This window comes from Oryzias latipes, chromosome 7, assembly GCF_002234675.1.
Source record: "Oryzias latipes chromosome 7, ASM223467v1".
NCBI lineage: Eukaryota > Metazoa > Chordata > Actinopteri > Beloniformes > Adrianichthyidae > Oryzias > Oryzias latipes.
The window spans coordinates 4,134,028-4,147,653 of NC_019865.2; the positions used below are offsets into that span (position 1 = coordinate 4,134,028).

A 13,626-nucleotide genomic window follows, 5' to 3' on the forward strand; every position below is an offset into this window, starting at 1 on the left:
TAAGAAACCAATTAAAAAACAAGTATTGTTTACTCAGAATGCCTGGAGAATACCAGGTGTAGTTGGTATCAGGTTTCAGTCCATTTGGTGGTCCAAAGCCTCAATCCAGCTCCTTGTAAGTTTCAAGCAGGAAAGGAAGCATTGAGTCCACTATTTAAATTCTTTGGAGTGACCCAACCATGGATTTGAACCAACAATCTTGCAGTCTTGCTAAAAGAATCTTGCAGTCCGTTAAAACAGCGGTCCCCAACCCCCGGGCAGCAGACCGGTGCCGGTTCGTGGGTCATTTGGTACCGGGCCGCACAGAAAAAATAAATAACTTACATTACTTCCGTTTTATTTATTTTGGAATCTGAAAGATGTTTTATTTTGAGAAATTGCCCGATTCTCTGTTACACCCGTCTATGTCACTCTTGACGCGGGCCAAGGTGCTCTTCTCGGTCATGTGATCGGTTACCGCTAAAATAAAACCCAGGAGCTACCAAAATTAGTAAAAAAAACATACGTCTTTGGAAAGTTTCTTTGCCAAAGGGAAAACGACCAGAAAGGAGACAGAAGAGGAGCCTTTGACTTTTTTGAAAAAAGAAAGTTACATTTAATATAGACACTACTTCTTTTCTGCACCATGAGTGTGGGAAGGGGAGAGGATGGTGACACCTGTGCGATGTACGATGACATGCCTATCAAAATAAAAGCTCAAAGTTCGTCTTGTCATGTTTCTGTTCTTCCTTCGTAGCACCGTCGCCACAACAGTTGTCAGTCACATCTTAAAGACCGGTCCGTGAAAACGTTGTGTGTCGTCATACCGGACTGCGGCGTTAAAAAGGTTGGGGACCACTGCGCTAAAAGAAAATCAGCATGACGTTTAATTTGGGTCATAAGTATCTATGAATTCAAATACTGAAGAACAATCTCAGTAAACTGTAGAGCAAACTGGATTGGTTGATGGTAGTTTTGAAAAACCAAATGGAAAAACCAGGAATGTTTGTTGTTCTAGGCAACTATTGAGGATTTTTGCCCTGACCTATCCAAAGCCTAAGTTTTCACTGTCTGTAACGCAAAAAGTTGACCCTGGCAGGTCAAGAAGAGTCCAGTTATTTGACATCTTCCATTACTATTAATATGGGGCGCCAAAGGGAACAGGTTTGGCTCTAGAAGTCTCTCAGAAGAAACTCACATAAGCTCTACAGAACTTAGCTGGTCTGTACAGAAGTGCAGATTTCAGGATGAGGGGAAAACTCAAGCTTTTTTTAAACCTTTGCAGAGAAAAGAACATCAAACTAATTGCTGACAAATGCAGCATCGGCCATCTTCTTCTTCAAAAAAAGGATCAAAATGACTCTCCACCCAACAAATGTGAAAATAGCTCCAAGTCTTTTAGAAATGGTAAACTTTCTGGTCAAATTTTTCTGACCAATGTGAAGCGCTGATGCTGCTTGGGTCACCAGAACCCAAAAGCCTCAAAAGAATGATGATGATGATTCCTTAGGCGTGATGTGGATGTGCAGCATGTAGCAGGAAGTGACATGTTATTATCCGACTCTCTGAGCAGAGCAAATCTCCCTGATCATTATCTCCATGGTTCGGTGCAAGCAGAGAGAAATGGTGAACATGGTGCAAAAAATGTCCAAATCTATCAGAAATTTTAATGCAACACAGCTGAATGCACCGCCGATGGTAATCCAAGCAATTCCACATGGTTGGCCAAACGACAAATTAAAAAGTCAGAGTCAGATCAGGTTGTTTTTGTCATCCAAGATGAGCTAAGTTTTCAAGAGGGAATAGCTCTTAGAGGTGAAAATGCCATTATCCCTGATTGACTGAGATGTGGCATCGTCCACACATAAACCATTCCCACCTGAGAGTGGAGGGATACCTCAGAGGAGCCAGAGGACAAAAACAAACCACAATAAAACTGAAAAGTCTCGGGTGTCTAGTTATTAAGTAAAAAAAACATTTAAAACTGTCATCTACAGGTTATTAGACAAGCGGCTAAAACGGACGCGGATGTTTGACATTTCACCCAGACCCTGGGCTGACGCGGTTTGTTTTCAGTTAGTAAAGATTATTTAATCACTGTGGATTATTTTTCAAAGTTTTGCAAGGGAAATTTTCTGCCAGACATGAAATGCATCTGTGTGCTAGAGAGTCTGAAAGCCCCTTTTGTTAACTAGCGTGATCTAGACATCAGTTCAGACAACCCTGGGAATTTCTGCACACGACTTCATCACCAGGATACTCTCAAAGTAATTGCAAGGCAGAGTCTGCAGTGAAAACAGCAAAATGTCAGCTGGAAAAGCCCAGCACCTAGCAATGATCACATCAACTCAGGTGTGCTGAGCTTTTTCACCAGAAAAAGTCTTTGTCAGCCAAAGGATCTACAATTTGAGGAGCAATCACCCACGCCAGTGCAGATCCCAGCACAGATCAGCAGAGAAAAAGGCGAGTACGGATGTTTGAAGCTGCAGTGTATAAAAGACAGCTCCATGCGACACCTTTCGAGGTTCAGGTGGACTCTGTTCTCAGGAGAAACTGAAGACAATTGAGAATCCACAATGACTGACCACAACAAAACCACCGAATTTGCAATGCGTCTGTTTACACAGCAAAATGTGTCACACCCAACATGACAACTGGTTTATTTATTTTATTTATTTTTTAATGACAAGATTAATAAAATCCACCTTTAACTAAATCAGTTGCTGCCTGATGTTGTCAATAAATTTTTTGTGTGATGAGACGAATCTGAGCTCCAACAAAAAAGACTAAATGTAAGAATGAACATTAAATGTATGCAACTGTATGGCCCGAAAGCATACTTGCCCTCGCTGCCCCCTCCTGACACAACCACTGGCTGCTACTTGCCCCTCACCCTTCCCTTTTGCCCCTGCCACCCTAATCAGAGCTGCACGTAAGAAATTCATGAAAAAATCGTTTTCAATTCGGGGCCTTTCCTGCTGGTTTTATCTCCATGGCAACCATTTTATATTTTGGTCTCTGGTTGACAAACAGGTCTGTGTCATTTTAATAGGAATTGGCAACTGAGATTTTTTGTTTTGTTTTGTTAACCACATATGGTGTGTTGTATTGTTCAACGGTGAAGTAAGAAAGAAGAATTGCGACAACAGTCTGGTCCTTGCAGTCCAGGACTGCAGCAGGACAAAAATAAAATGTTCCAAAAAGCAGTTTGACATGAAGATTTTGACCCAAAAATGTTTGCTTAAAGACATATTTAAATTCCCAAAATTAGGAATTGACTAATCCTAATATGTTGTATTCCAAAATCCCATAGATAAGAGAGCTGGGAGGAGAGGAAGACACCACAAGTATTTTTATAATCTGCATAAATACATTTTTATTAAAACGATTATGGAACGTTTCTGCTCCTGTAATGTCAGATTCTCATTTTAGTTTCCAATCAGACATTTGTTTCATAAAGGTCGTTTAAATGTCTCAAAGCTGTGTTTCTACATGTTTTGATGGTTTGAGCCTCATGTCAACGACAAATTAGTGTCACAGGTGAAGAAGAGGAGGCTCAGGCTCCTTCCTCCTCAGCATTCAGCTTCTATCTTTTCAGTGTAATTTCACATTTTTTTCGTGGTTTCCAGACGTCATCCAAACAATGCAGTCGCACAAAGCAAAAACTGACGTGCACACGTGAGGGAATGCGTGCGCGCCATCATCTCAGTGCTCCCTCGGGTCTATTTATAGGCTTCTTGTGGCAGCGAGTCCAATCCAGTAATTATCTGGACGACAAGCTGGTCTTTTAATCAACATCCCAGATAACAGATCCAGCGCCTCTGCTCCAATCCAAACTGCTTTGCGATTAACATAATTGTGTATTTGTTTAAAGCTTCTACTGTGAATGAAAACCACATTTTCTCTTGCAGGTTCCTGTCGTTTCCAAGTTCTGAGCTGCAGCGAAGCGAGCGGGAGGACACTGAATAGTGTTTCTATAACTGTTGCATTTCGTGACAGAGTGTAAAACAAGCAACGGACGGGCGCCTTGCTTAATTCCCTGCATTAAGCCGAAGATGGGGAAGAGGGAGAGAGAAGGAGGGAGGGAGGGAAGAACGGAAAGAGGACCACCTGCTTTGAAAAGCCTGTTGGCTTTAATAAACCCACAAACGCGCTGACATCCGCCGAGCTAATTGCTGTGTAATTGTCTGATAATCGGTGTCATCGTGGGGTGCAGATGAAGAGACATATGGATTAGTCACACAGACATCCACGAGGGTTTGAAACCATCTGAAAAAAACACAAGAAACCCTCACTTTTATGAAACTTTTTCCCAATTTTCTGCGTCTTTGCTTTTTCTGTGACATTATGTGAAAATTTGCTAGTTTTCTGTAATCAAACAGTTACTAATGAGTTAAATTGAATCAATTTGCTCTACAGCTTCTTTAATAGGTGAGGAACATGAAGACTGTCGAGTCCTGTTGTTAATCTTTGATGCAAACACAATGATGGTTCCCCACCGTCTTTACCTTTCCGGTAAAATCATGGATTATGACAGTGAAGCAGCTGGACGTGTTTAATCAAACCTTTTAAAAATTAATATATAAAATAAAAATGGAACTGTCGATCTATATCTACTAGAAGGAGCTGCATTTCCAGACGAAAATGCAGGGTTAAATGCTAAATTGCTAAATGAATATGAGACTTAAAGGGTAATAATTGGAAATAAATAAATGATCAAAGTTGACCATATATAAAGTAAAAACAGCATAATAACAAAAAGGATATTTTTGTGAAAAATGCCAGAGCTAGGTAATGAAACAGCGAGTTTCTGCACCAAGGATTCCAAGGCAAAAATCCTGGAATATCGTGAAAGGTTCAAGGATTTGAAGGACCAAAAGTCATAGCTGGAAAAAGCTGAAAGAGCTGAACATTTGAATAGTTGAATGGTTAAAATAGCTGAAAAACTCAAAAAATGACAGAGGATCCTAGAATAATGAGATAAATAAAGAGAAATGAGAAAACAAAGCTATAAAGCATTCAATCAATAAATCTACATGTTTATCTACATGCAACGTTTTCCTCCAGTTTTGACCTTTAGCCTGAGTTTCTGCATAAAAATAAAAATAAATCCCCTCCGCCCACCAACAAACAGCCCAATGTAATGATGCTTAAAACACAAAAGAGACTTTAAACCTGTAAACAACATTTGACAGTTTGTTCACCTGCCAAGAGGCTGAATTTTTTCCAAACTGCTTCGGCGCCCCAACCTTTATTTTTTCCCTCCGGTTAAAATGTTTCTTCTTTTCTCTTTCTTTCTTAGAAATGTCAGTCAAAGCAAAGAAATTCTGACTCACCGTGGAGATTTGACCTCCATGCCCCATGTTTTCCTGTCTCACAATATGAATCATCACAGCTCGAGTGGACAGTTTGAGGCTGAATACATGTTTTCAAGAGAAAAGACCCGACAGGAAAGGTGGACATGACATCACAGCGCTGAAAAAGATGTTATTTCTAAAGAAACTCTGATTAAACAAATGCTATCATTACACTGGGGCAACCTAAGCATCAGGAAATGCTTGTTTTAAATAAGGACTTTATTTAAAGGAAATGTGCTTGGCTTCTAAATGAAAAATGAACTTCCTTTGTGTTGCATCAAAACGTGATTTACCACTTTCACAGAAGTTTCACTTTTTTTTCTTAGGATTTCAGACTCTAGGAAAGCAGTCCCCAATCATTTTCTAGCCAGGATCAATTTAATTTGAATGGTTTCTACATGAAATCTAGAGCACAAATAAAGTTTACACCAGCTGCAGATATTTTACAGAAGATCAAAATAAACTTCACCCTTACAAGATAAAACTATAAGCTTAAAAAAAAAAAAAAAGAATACAAAAAAGGAATCAGACGCCAACTTCAGTGACTTACAAGCTGGTCGGTGAAAATATAGCCCTTAACCAATAACTGTCAAAGTTGTTGTTCACCTTTCAGAATATGCCAGATTATCATCCACTAAATCCACTGACTCGTTTGTTGCAGAGATTTTTACGCCGGATGCCCTTCCTGACACGACCCTGTATTTTATCCAGGCTGGGGACAGGCACAGGGAGAGTCAGACTTGGGGCCCATTTGCAAGAAGACCTGATTGCAGACAACGTGGCACCCTGACATCATTAGCCGGAACCGAAAGTCTGGAACCGGAAATTTTACGTTAACCCATAACCGTCAGAGTGGAAGCTAAAAAAAAAACTTTAAAAGAAAACATTAAAAATTCAGGTAGCAACATCAGCATTGTCCAACTTTTAAAATGCAACAAATGATTAGAAAAAACATGTCACTAAAAATGTTATTTTCTAAAAATAATATTAAATGTGAATCTGTTGTTTGGAAAACTTTATTAGCAGCATCCTGGTAACATTGAACAATATTGTGCACATTTTATTATGGTCTGAAGGAACAACCGCTGCAATAAATCCATTTTTTGGAGTAAAGACTCCTGGTTTTTGTCTGTTAAATGCAGAGTCCTTTTATTTTAAACTCAAAGGCTCTTCCTCTGTTTCTTCTCTGGCTCTTTTCTGCTTTTCAAATACGTTTGTCTTTTGGTAACTGTGCTCGCTTGGGGGCTTCAGTTTGGCGGTCGGCGCGTTGGTCATTTTGTAAAACAAAACGTCCTTCAAACGTTCTGGTCTGCAGAATCACAGCGAGAGCAATCATCCACACATGGAGAAAACATGGAACAGTGAGGAACCTTAAGCTTTGACTGACCACGCTAACTCGAGAAAACACATCATGGAATTCTCCAGCCGGTCTTCAAAGAAGCAGAAAAAGTAAAAAAAATGGATCCGTGGAGAGTCCAAGGAGAAAGACATTGCTGAGCAACCAGCTGCAAAGGAACATCTGGACTATCCACAAAGCTTTGAACGAGACAGAAGAGGAACGTTTTTGAAAGCTAAAAGCGTTTAAGGGAAAAAAAGAGAGCTACAATCAAACGCGGTAGAGGTTATATGATGGTCTGGGCTTGCATATTCAACCTGGTTAACCTCTTATTGTTCATAAACCTTTAATTCTTCTCTCTAAAGGGAGAATTCTAAAGGAGAATAATTAGTTTCACAGATATAAAGAGAAAGACTTGAATGTGTCTGAACTTATATCATTATAGGATGACAGTCAGGCAAACTTTTCTCTGGCTCTCCAAACCCTTATGCTCATGTTTTTGTGCAGTAAGAAAATGCTCAAATATAGCAAATGTGTTTTATTTTTTATGTTAATCAGGCAACAAAAAACTAGACTTGTTTGCCTATTGATTCTTTTTTTAATTAGAACTGTTGCATCCTATTAATTGCTACTTTTACCTGTCAGTTTGGATTATTCAGCAACATGTTACACACAGAAATCCTAAAGTTTTTAAATGTCTTGAAGGTCTCAGTCATCCTTTCACATCCTCTTCTTCTTCACTGATCCTCCAGAACATTCTGTCCTCAGGTTCTGGTTTGCTGACGCTAAAAGCTACGCTGAAGACCTTAGAGCTTTTTCTTGTGTACGCACAAACTTAAAACCCTTTTCTTTAGTTTTAAACTGATATACTGTGTTTTTCAAGGACTTTATTCATGTCTTTATTTCACTTGGTATTGACATTTTCAAGCCTCGAAAATTTTACTTTTTGATTGTGTTAAAACATGTTATTTTTAGTCAAACAAGTTAAAGAAACACTTTAATTATATATTTAAAATTCTATCTATTTTGTCTCCTAAACCTCAGGAACATCTGGAGAATTGTTTCATTTATAACATAATTAACTGCCTCATAATATGCATGAGGGGGGCGATCTGCTGCGTTTTTAAATTAGACTGATGGGATCCTGCTGAAACAGAACTAAATCACTAAGTGCTGTAATTATTCACGCCACAGATCTGCTGTTCTCACTGGCGATTAGCAAAAAGTCTTGTTTGGGTTTTCTTAAAAGTTTGGGTTAAATGGGATTTTGGCTTCAACAGAACCTGTGAAATGACCTTAGTCTGTAACTTTAGTTTGATGCATCGATATGTTTTTCTGTCCATAACTCCTATGTAAAATATTTAGTTAATATAGCAATATTTCAAAAATAAAGCTCCCTTATGTTTACCTGTATGGGTTCAGTATTGCGGTGGTGACACCACGTCCTACACTGAAACACTTTCTAATACCAGTTGTACTCCTTACCTTGATCCAGGTCGTACTCCTCCATGGTGTTGACAAAGTGAGGCCGGGAGTAGAAGTTGTGGGGCCCTGGCTGTTGGAGCCCCCCCAGGCTGAAGAGGCTCCGCCCGCTGCTGGCGCAGCAGGAGAAGGCCCTCCTGCTGGGGATGCAGGGGTACCGCGTCCAGCTGTTCACCTCCAGGTCCAGCGCCTCCAGTGCCGTCACCGGCAGTTTCCCCTGACGACCGCCTGCAGGATAAGGGGGGGGGGGGGTCAGTCACCTCCATCCATTGTTTATGTGAAAGCACAATGCAGCGCTCCTTGAGGACGCCTACTCAGTATTTGCTGCAGGAAATAACTTAACCTTGTAAAATACAAACAAGAGGAGGGCAAAGGAGATTTTATAGGAAAGAAGTTATGAAAAATAGAACCAGGAAGCTTTTCAGAAAAGGAAAAGGCACTTGATGAAGATAAAACACTAAACTTAGCCACACTTCAGTTTCCTCCCTCAAGTCAACCTCACAATTCTGCAGGAGTTTTTAAACTGAAATACACCCTGCGTGCATCCCAGGGCACTTACATACCATGCGTGTGCATCAGTAAGGAGCCAGTCCTCGCACCTTGCTAACAACTAGAGTGTGATGTATGAGGTGTTGCAGCTCGTCTCTACGACCCTCCATGGGCTGAATGACCCAAAGCACCCGTACAGGTCAACCCCCAGTGCATGATCAGGTCTAGATCACTATGGAAATGTGAACTCTGGCCAAGGAGGAGACTTGGATTTGCTGGTGTTTTACTTTTTCAAAGTTCTACGTTAAAGTTTGTTCTTTGTTTTTCTTTTTCGTTTTGTGTAATAATATTTTACACTCGGAACTTTGTGGATTTGTTTTTGCTTTGAATAGTTCAGACAAAATTATGTCTTACTCTGTAATTCAAAGCCAAAATATTCATTTTAATAACTCTCCTTAAAGGTTAAAGGTCAATTTATAGTTTTCATTTGTCATTTCTAGAATGACGTCATGGCTTCGAGGACATATGTCTGCTATATTTCTGACGCTTCAACAACCGAGTTCCTGGAAAACGATGAAAAAAGATGGAAAAAAACAAAACAAGGAAGAGCAGAAATAAAAAAAAGGGGTAAAAGAATAAGACAATGACACCGAAATTTTGGAGAGGAGAATGTGGAGGAGTGAAAGAAAAAGCAGGACGAGGGTCAGCTGGAGTGGGCGGGACAGCTAGAAAAAAAAATCAATATCTAAAGTAAGACAGAGTCCAAGTGTGTGGGAGGCATTAGAAAGAAAAAGGATTTTGGAGCAAAAGGATGTTGTGGTTGCAGCAGAAACTGTTGGAATGGAGCTCCACGTCATTCTTTGAGGGCACCGACCTGAGATCACATTTACATAATGAAATCTGCTTTTATCCTCCTCCTGTTTGGTCTTCTGACCATCGTTCAGGGCCTCACCAGAAGAAGAGTTTACCTTTTGATCACGCTGAAGAGCAGAATGTCAAAGAGCCATAATCAATTTTTAAAACAGCCACTATATCAATGCGTAGAAATGTCCTGGTTGCTCCCTAGTGGTCGAGAAAAGTTGGAAAAATTCTGACCATAAAAATTCAGATTTTTTTTTTTTCTATTGTATTTTTCACTGAAGGCTTTAAGTGAAACATTCAGTGATTTTTTAATTCTTTCCCTAAAATGTCTGTCCCTTAGAATTTGAGTTTAGTTTCCTCGGTGAGCATTTTGGGGGAAAATATGTCTTGTACATTAAAAGTAAAGTGGCTAAATTTTTGTTTTAATTTTAAGTATTATTCAACCTGCAATTTAATTTTATCGCCTTATTTTACGTATTGATTGATATAAAACTAATTTAATGTTGTTACATTTACTGCAGTCAAAAGTTATTCAAATATCACATAAAGTTGAATATAGGAACACACATTTCTTTATTTTTTAAGTTAAGACTGTTGAAATTTGAAGTTTCTGTGGAAAAGCAAACTTAACTAAACATGTTTAAAGTTCAAAAGAAAGTTTAAAAAAGATATATCTTTTTTTTCTTCCTTTGTAATATTTTAGGATTTCTATCAAAGTTCTGAAAGTTGTTAAAATAAACTTTAAAAAAAAAATTTTTTAAAGAAGAAACTAGAGGAATATGTTATGTGTGGTTAGTGTTGGGTGTAGTGGGAGGCGGTAAAGTTAATATAGTATTTGTCTCATATATTTCTTTCTTTAAAGTCCCACTCGGTTCCCACCCCCCCTTCCCGTCACCCATAGCTGAGAGCTCTCTGTCTACAGTCTTTCCTGCTAGCTTACAGTCCTGCACAACCCCAACCAAACAATAATGGCGAGCAATTTCGGAGCTATCCAGTTTGGAGCCAGACACCAGCTGGAGCGAGTTTGGGTTAGGGATCTATCTTTTTCAAACAGCATCAATGATTTAAATATAAACATACTTAAAAGTGCAATTTTAAGCTTAATTATCTTCATATCTGTCCTCCATCATCAGAAAAATGCATTTTTAAAAACACCAAAAAAGTCATTTATGTGGGCAGCATTCAATTCTCCCAGTCAGATACATGTGTGGACTTGCTCGACTTTAAATGTAAATGTATTGCGGTTCTGTTCACGAGAAGAACAGATGAACAAAACGAGAACAAAGCAAACGGATGTCTCAGAGCCGCATGACAAAAGGTCAGACAGAAAAGTAGTTTCTTTATCTGAAAACATGCTGCAAATCTGTTCAAAATTGAAAGGAGAATCCCGCTGCATGTGCCCGACTGATGTGTTGCGACAGTGTGGGCACACGAGTAAACAACCCAGTCATCTGTGAACCGGGCCCCTACCGGGCTTCATTAGGCCCAGCCACACTGAGATGAATCAGCCCGCTGGTCTGGGTGTTCAGAGTCTTTGCAGGATCACGGTTTCACTTTCATCTATTATGAAGATGGTTGCAGCTAAGAAAGAGAGAGATCAACCGGCAACTAACGCTGGAATAAAAATACACTGCAGACCGAAACACCAACATTTGCTGAGCGCTTTTCTGGTGTTTGTTTTTTTATTTAACTATCAAACAGGCGTGCTGTGATGTGTTTCAAATCCGGCTGTTTTTTTGCTTTTTGCGAACTGTGTGCACGTTTAAAGGGAGCACGGACGCTTGTCGTGCTGCTGCAGAAGCAGCATGAAACAAACACATTGTGTTGACCCCTCCAGCAGACAGCATTCACATTCATGACATCACAACAATGTCCGTTGTTCAATAAACAGAAACTTGTGGAACTGAAGGTTTAACGTACTGAAATACTACTCTTTGTTAATTGACCTCATCAGAAAAGTGAAAAACAACAAAACAAAAGGTCCAGAACGTACAGTTTGAGCACAAAGAAAAAAAAAGTTAATGATGTTTTGAAATTCTTGCCAAATATCAAAGGAATTAAACCAAATAGGGAGAAAAGAATTCAGCAGCTTAAAGCTCTTTATCTAATCTATGCAGCCTCACATACAAACACAATTAAAACCAAGAAAAAAAGGTCTAAACATGCAGAACAGATGGGGTTAAATAATTGACTAAACTTTTCTGGGTTTTCTTGTCCAAGATAACAACAACAAATTTGATTTTTTTTGTGCTACATCTGCTTTTGAAACATCTATTCCAAATAATTCCTGTGCATTTTATTTTTGCCTTAACTGTTAGTAAATTTATACGACGGAGTTTTAGGGCCAGTTTACAAAAAAAAAAAGTGTTTTTAATTACGACTTTTAAGTTGTAAATTTACGAGAACAAAGTAATAAATTAACGAGGAAAAAACACCAACGTTTTTCGTTAATCAGAGCCTAGCTTGAAGATGAAATATGTGGAGCCTTTTGTGAAGCTTTATTTCCGGATAGGTTTGAAAAAAAAAAGAGTTTCAGAACCTTTTGGCGACTCAAAATCAGATTATTTTCAGTGTAGCTGGTTTTCCGGGGTTCGGTGTCGGTAAAGCGGACTTTCATATGTGAAATAAGGAGCTCAGAGACACGTTTGGGTGCAGAGGACCGCTGCAGCCTTTATTCTCCTTTTCATTCACATAACCTGAAGTTCATCTGTCACCTTACGTCATGAACCTGTTATCCGAACACCAATGCGGAAGTAAACAGTGTTACACACGCCCCCTCCTCCAGAGGAAACGTCCCGTTTCAACATAAAACAATAAAGAGGAATGATATATAAATAGTCTGTTATAGTCTATTATGTTACCATTGAAAATTAGCGTGGAAAATGCCAAAAATAAAAAATAAATTTAAAAAAGGGGCTCCTTTTTTTATAACGTTTTTTTAAATTTATAAAGACATTGTTGTTGTTTTTACACAGATTGAATTCAAGGAACATTACTTGAATGCTTAAAGTAGCCTAAATGTTAACGTGCATCAGCACTTTCCATCCATAAATGTGAGAATGTTTGGCCCGCTAAAGTTCTGTTTACAGTTTTGGCCCAACAACATTAATACTTCAATGTTCTTGACAGAACGTCTTAAAGTGAGAAAAAGTAGAAGTGGAGGCCTCACCCATCAAGTAGATTCTGTTTCCTCTCAAGAAGGGCGTGGCTCCGTATCGCGGGGTTGGCATGGACGTCAGCGGCTGCCACTGGTCCTTCTCTGCATCGTAAAGCCTGACCAGGGCCTGGGGGGCCGTATCTGCTCCCATACCCCCCAGCGCATACACCTTCCCATCTGAAAAAAAAAAGCGGGAAGGAAAAAAAAAAGTCACTAAAAGCTCCCCCACTTGTCTAACAGAAAACAACGTGCCAAACAACTTTGCTCTCAGAATCATTAATAAATAAAATGGGCTGAAGAAACACCTGCAAGCAGCTTCATCAACTAATGCAGCCCTTTTGTCCCCCCCCTTCCTTAACCCCCCCACAGCCACCCAGCCTATCTGCAATATTTATCACCCGTCTCCAGGAAAGTTCCCCGGAATTGGGTTTTCACAAGGGCGCAGACAAACATCCCAAACAGCTGCAGCCTCATTAGAATACAGGGAGAGGCCCGACGGAACTGCTGAGTCGGCAAAGAAAAGCTGCAGGGTGGAATAAAAGGAGCCCAGCGATGGGAAGAAAAAAAAGGCGAGAAGAACAGAGAAAGAGAGCAGAGGAGGAGGTTTAGATTAGATTAAGACCCGATCATCACTCTGAAAGCTGTAACGGGACCAAACTCTGCTAAGAGTGAGAGAGAGAAAAACGGAGAGAAGGGACAGAGAGATGATGGATCCTCAGAGCTGCGAGTTAAACTGTGAAGGAGAAAGCAATAATAAAGCTGTCCTCCTGAACGCAGCCAGTTATGACGGAGCAAATGCAATTTTTCTGGTGTACATAAAGTAAATGGTGCAGACGGAGCACTCCCAGAACAGGCAGGTGCTCACCTGGGAGTGCATGCATTTAGGAGAGTGCAGTCACAGCTGGAAAGAATTCAAGTTTGCCGTCATTTCTGAGTGCAGGGCAGACTCCTAATGTTGGTGAGGT

General features: G+C 39.8%; 1 protein-coding gene across 1 annotated transcript in view; it reads right to left on the bottom strand.

Annotated features, from left to right (window-relative positions):
* klhdc8b (kelch domain containing 8B) overlaps window positions 1–13,626 on the bottom strand; it is a 142,246-nt gene that overhangs the window by 39,396 nt on the left and 89,224 nt on the right. The window contains exons 3-4 of the mRNA XM_023956361.1: window positions 12,674–12,838; window positions 8,158–8,382 (exon numbers count right to left, since the gene is read on the bottom strand). Of these exons, the coding sequence (XP_023812129.1) occupies window positions 8,158–8,382; window positions 12,674–12,838 (390 nt within the window). The remainder of the gene's footprint in view (window positions 1–8,157; window positions 8,383–12,673; window positions 12,839–13,626) is intronic.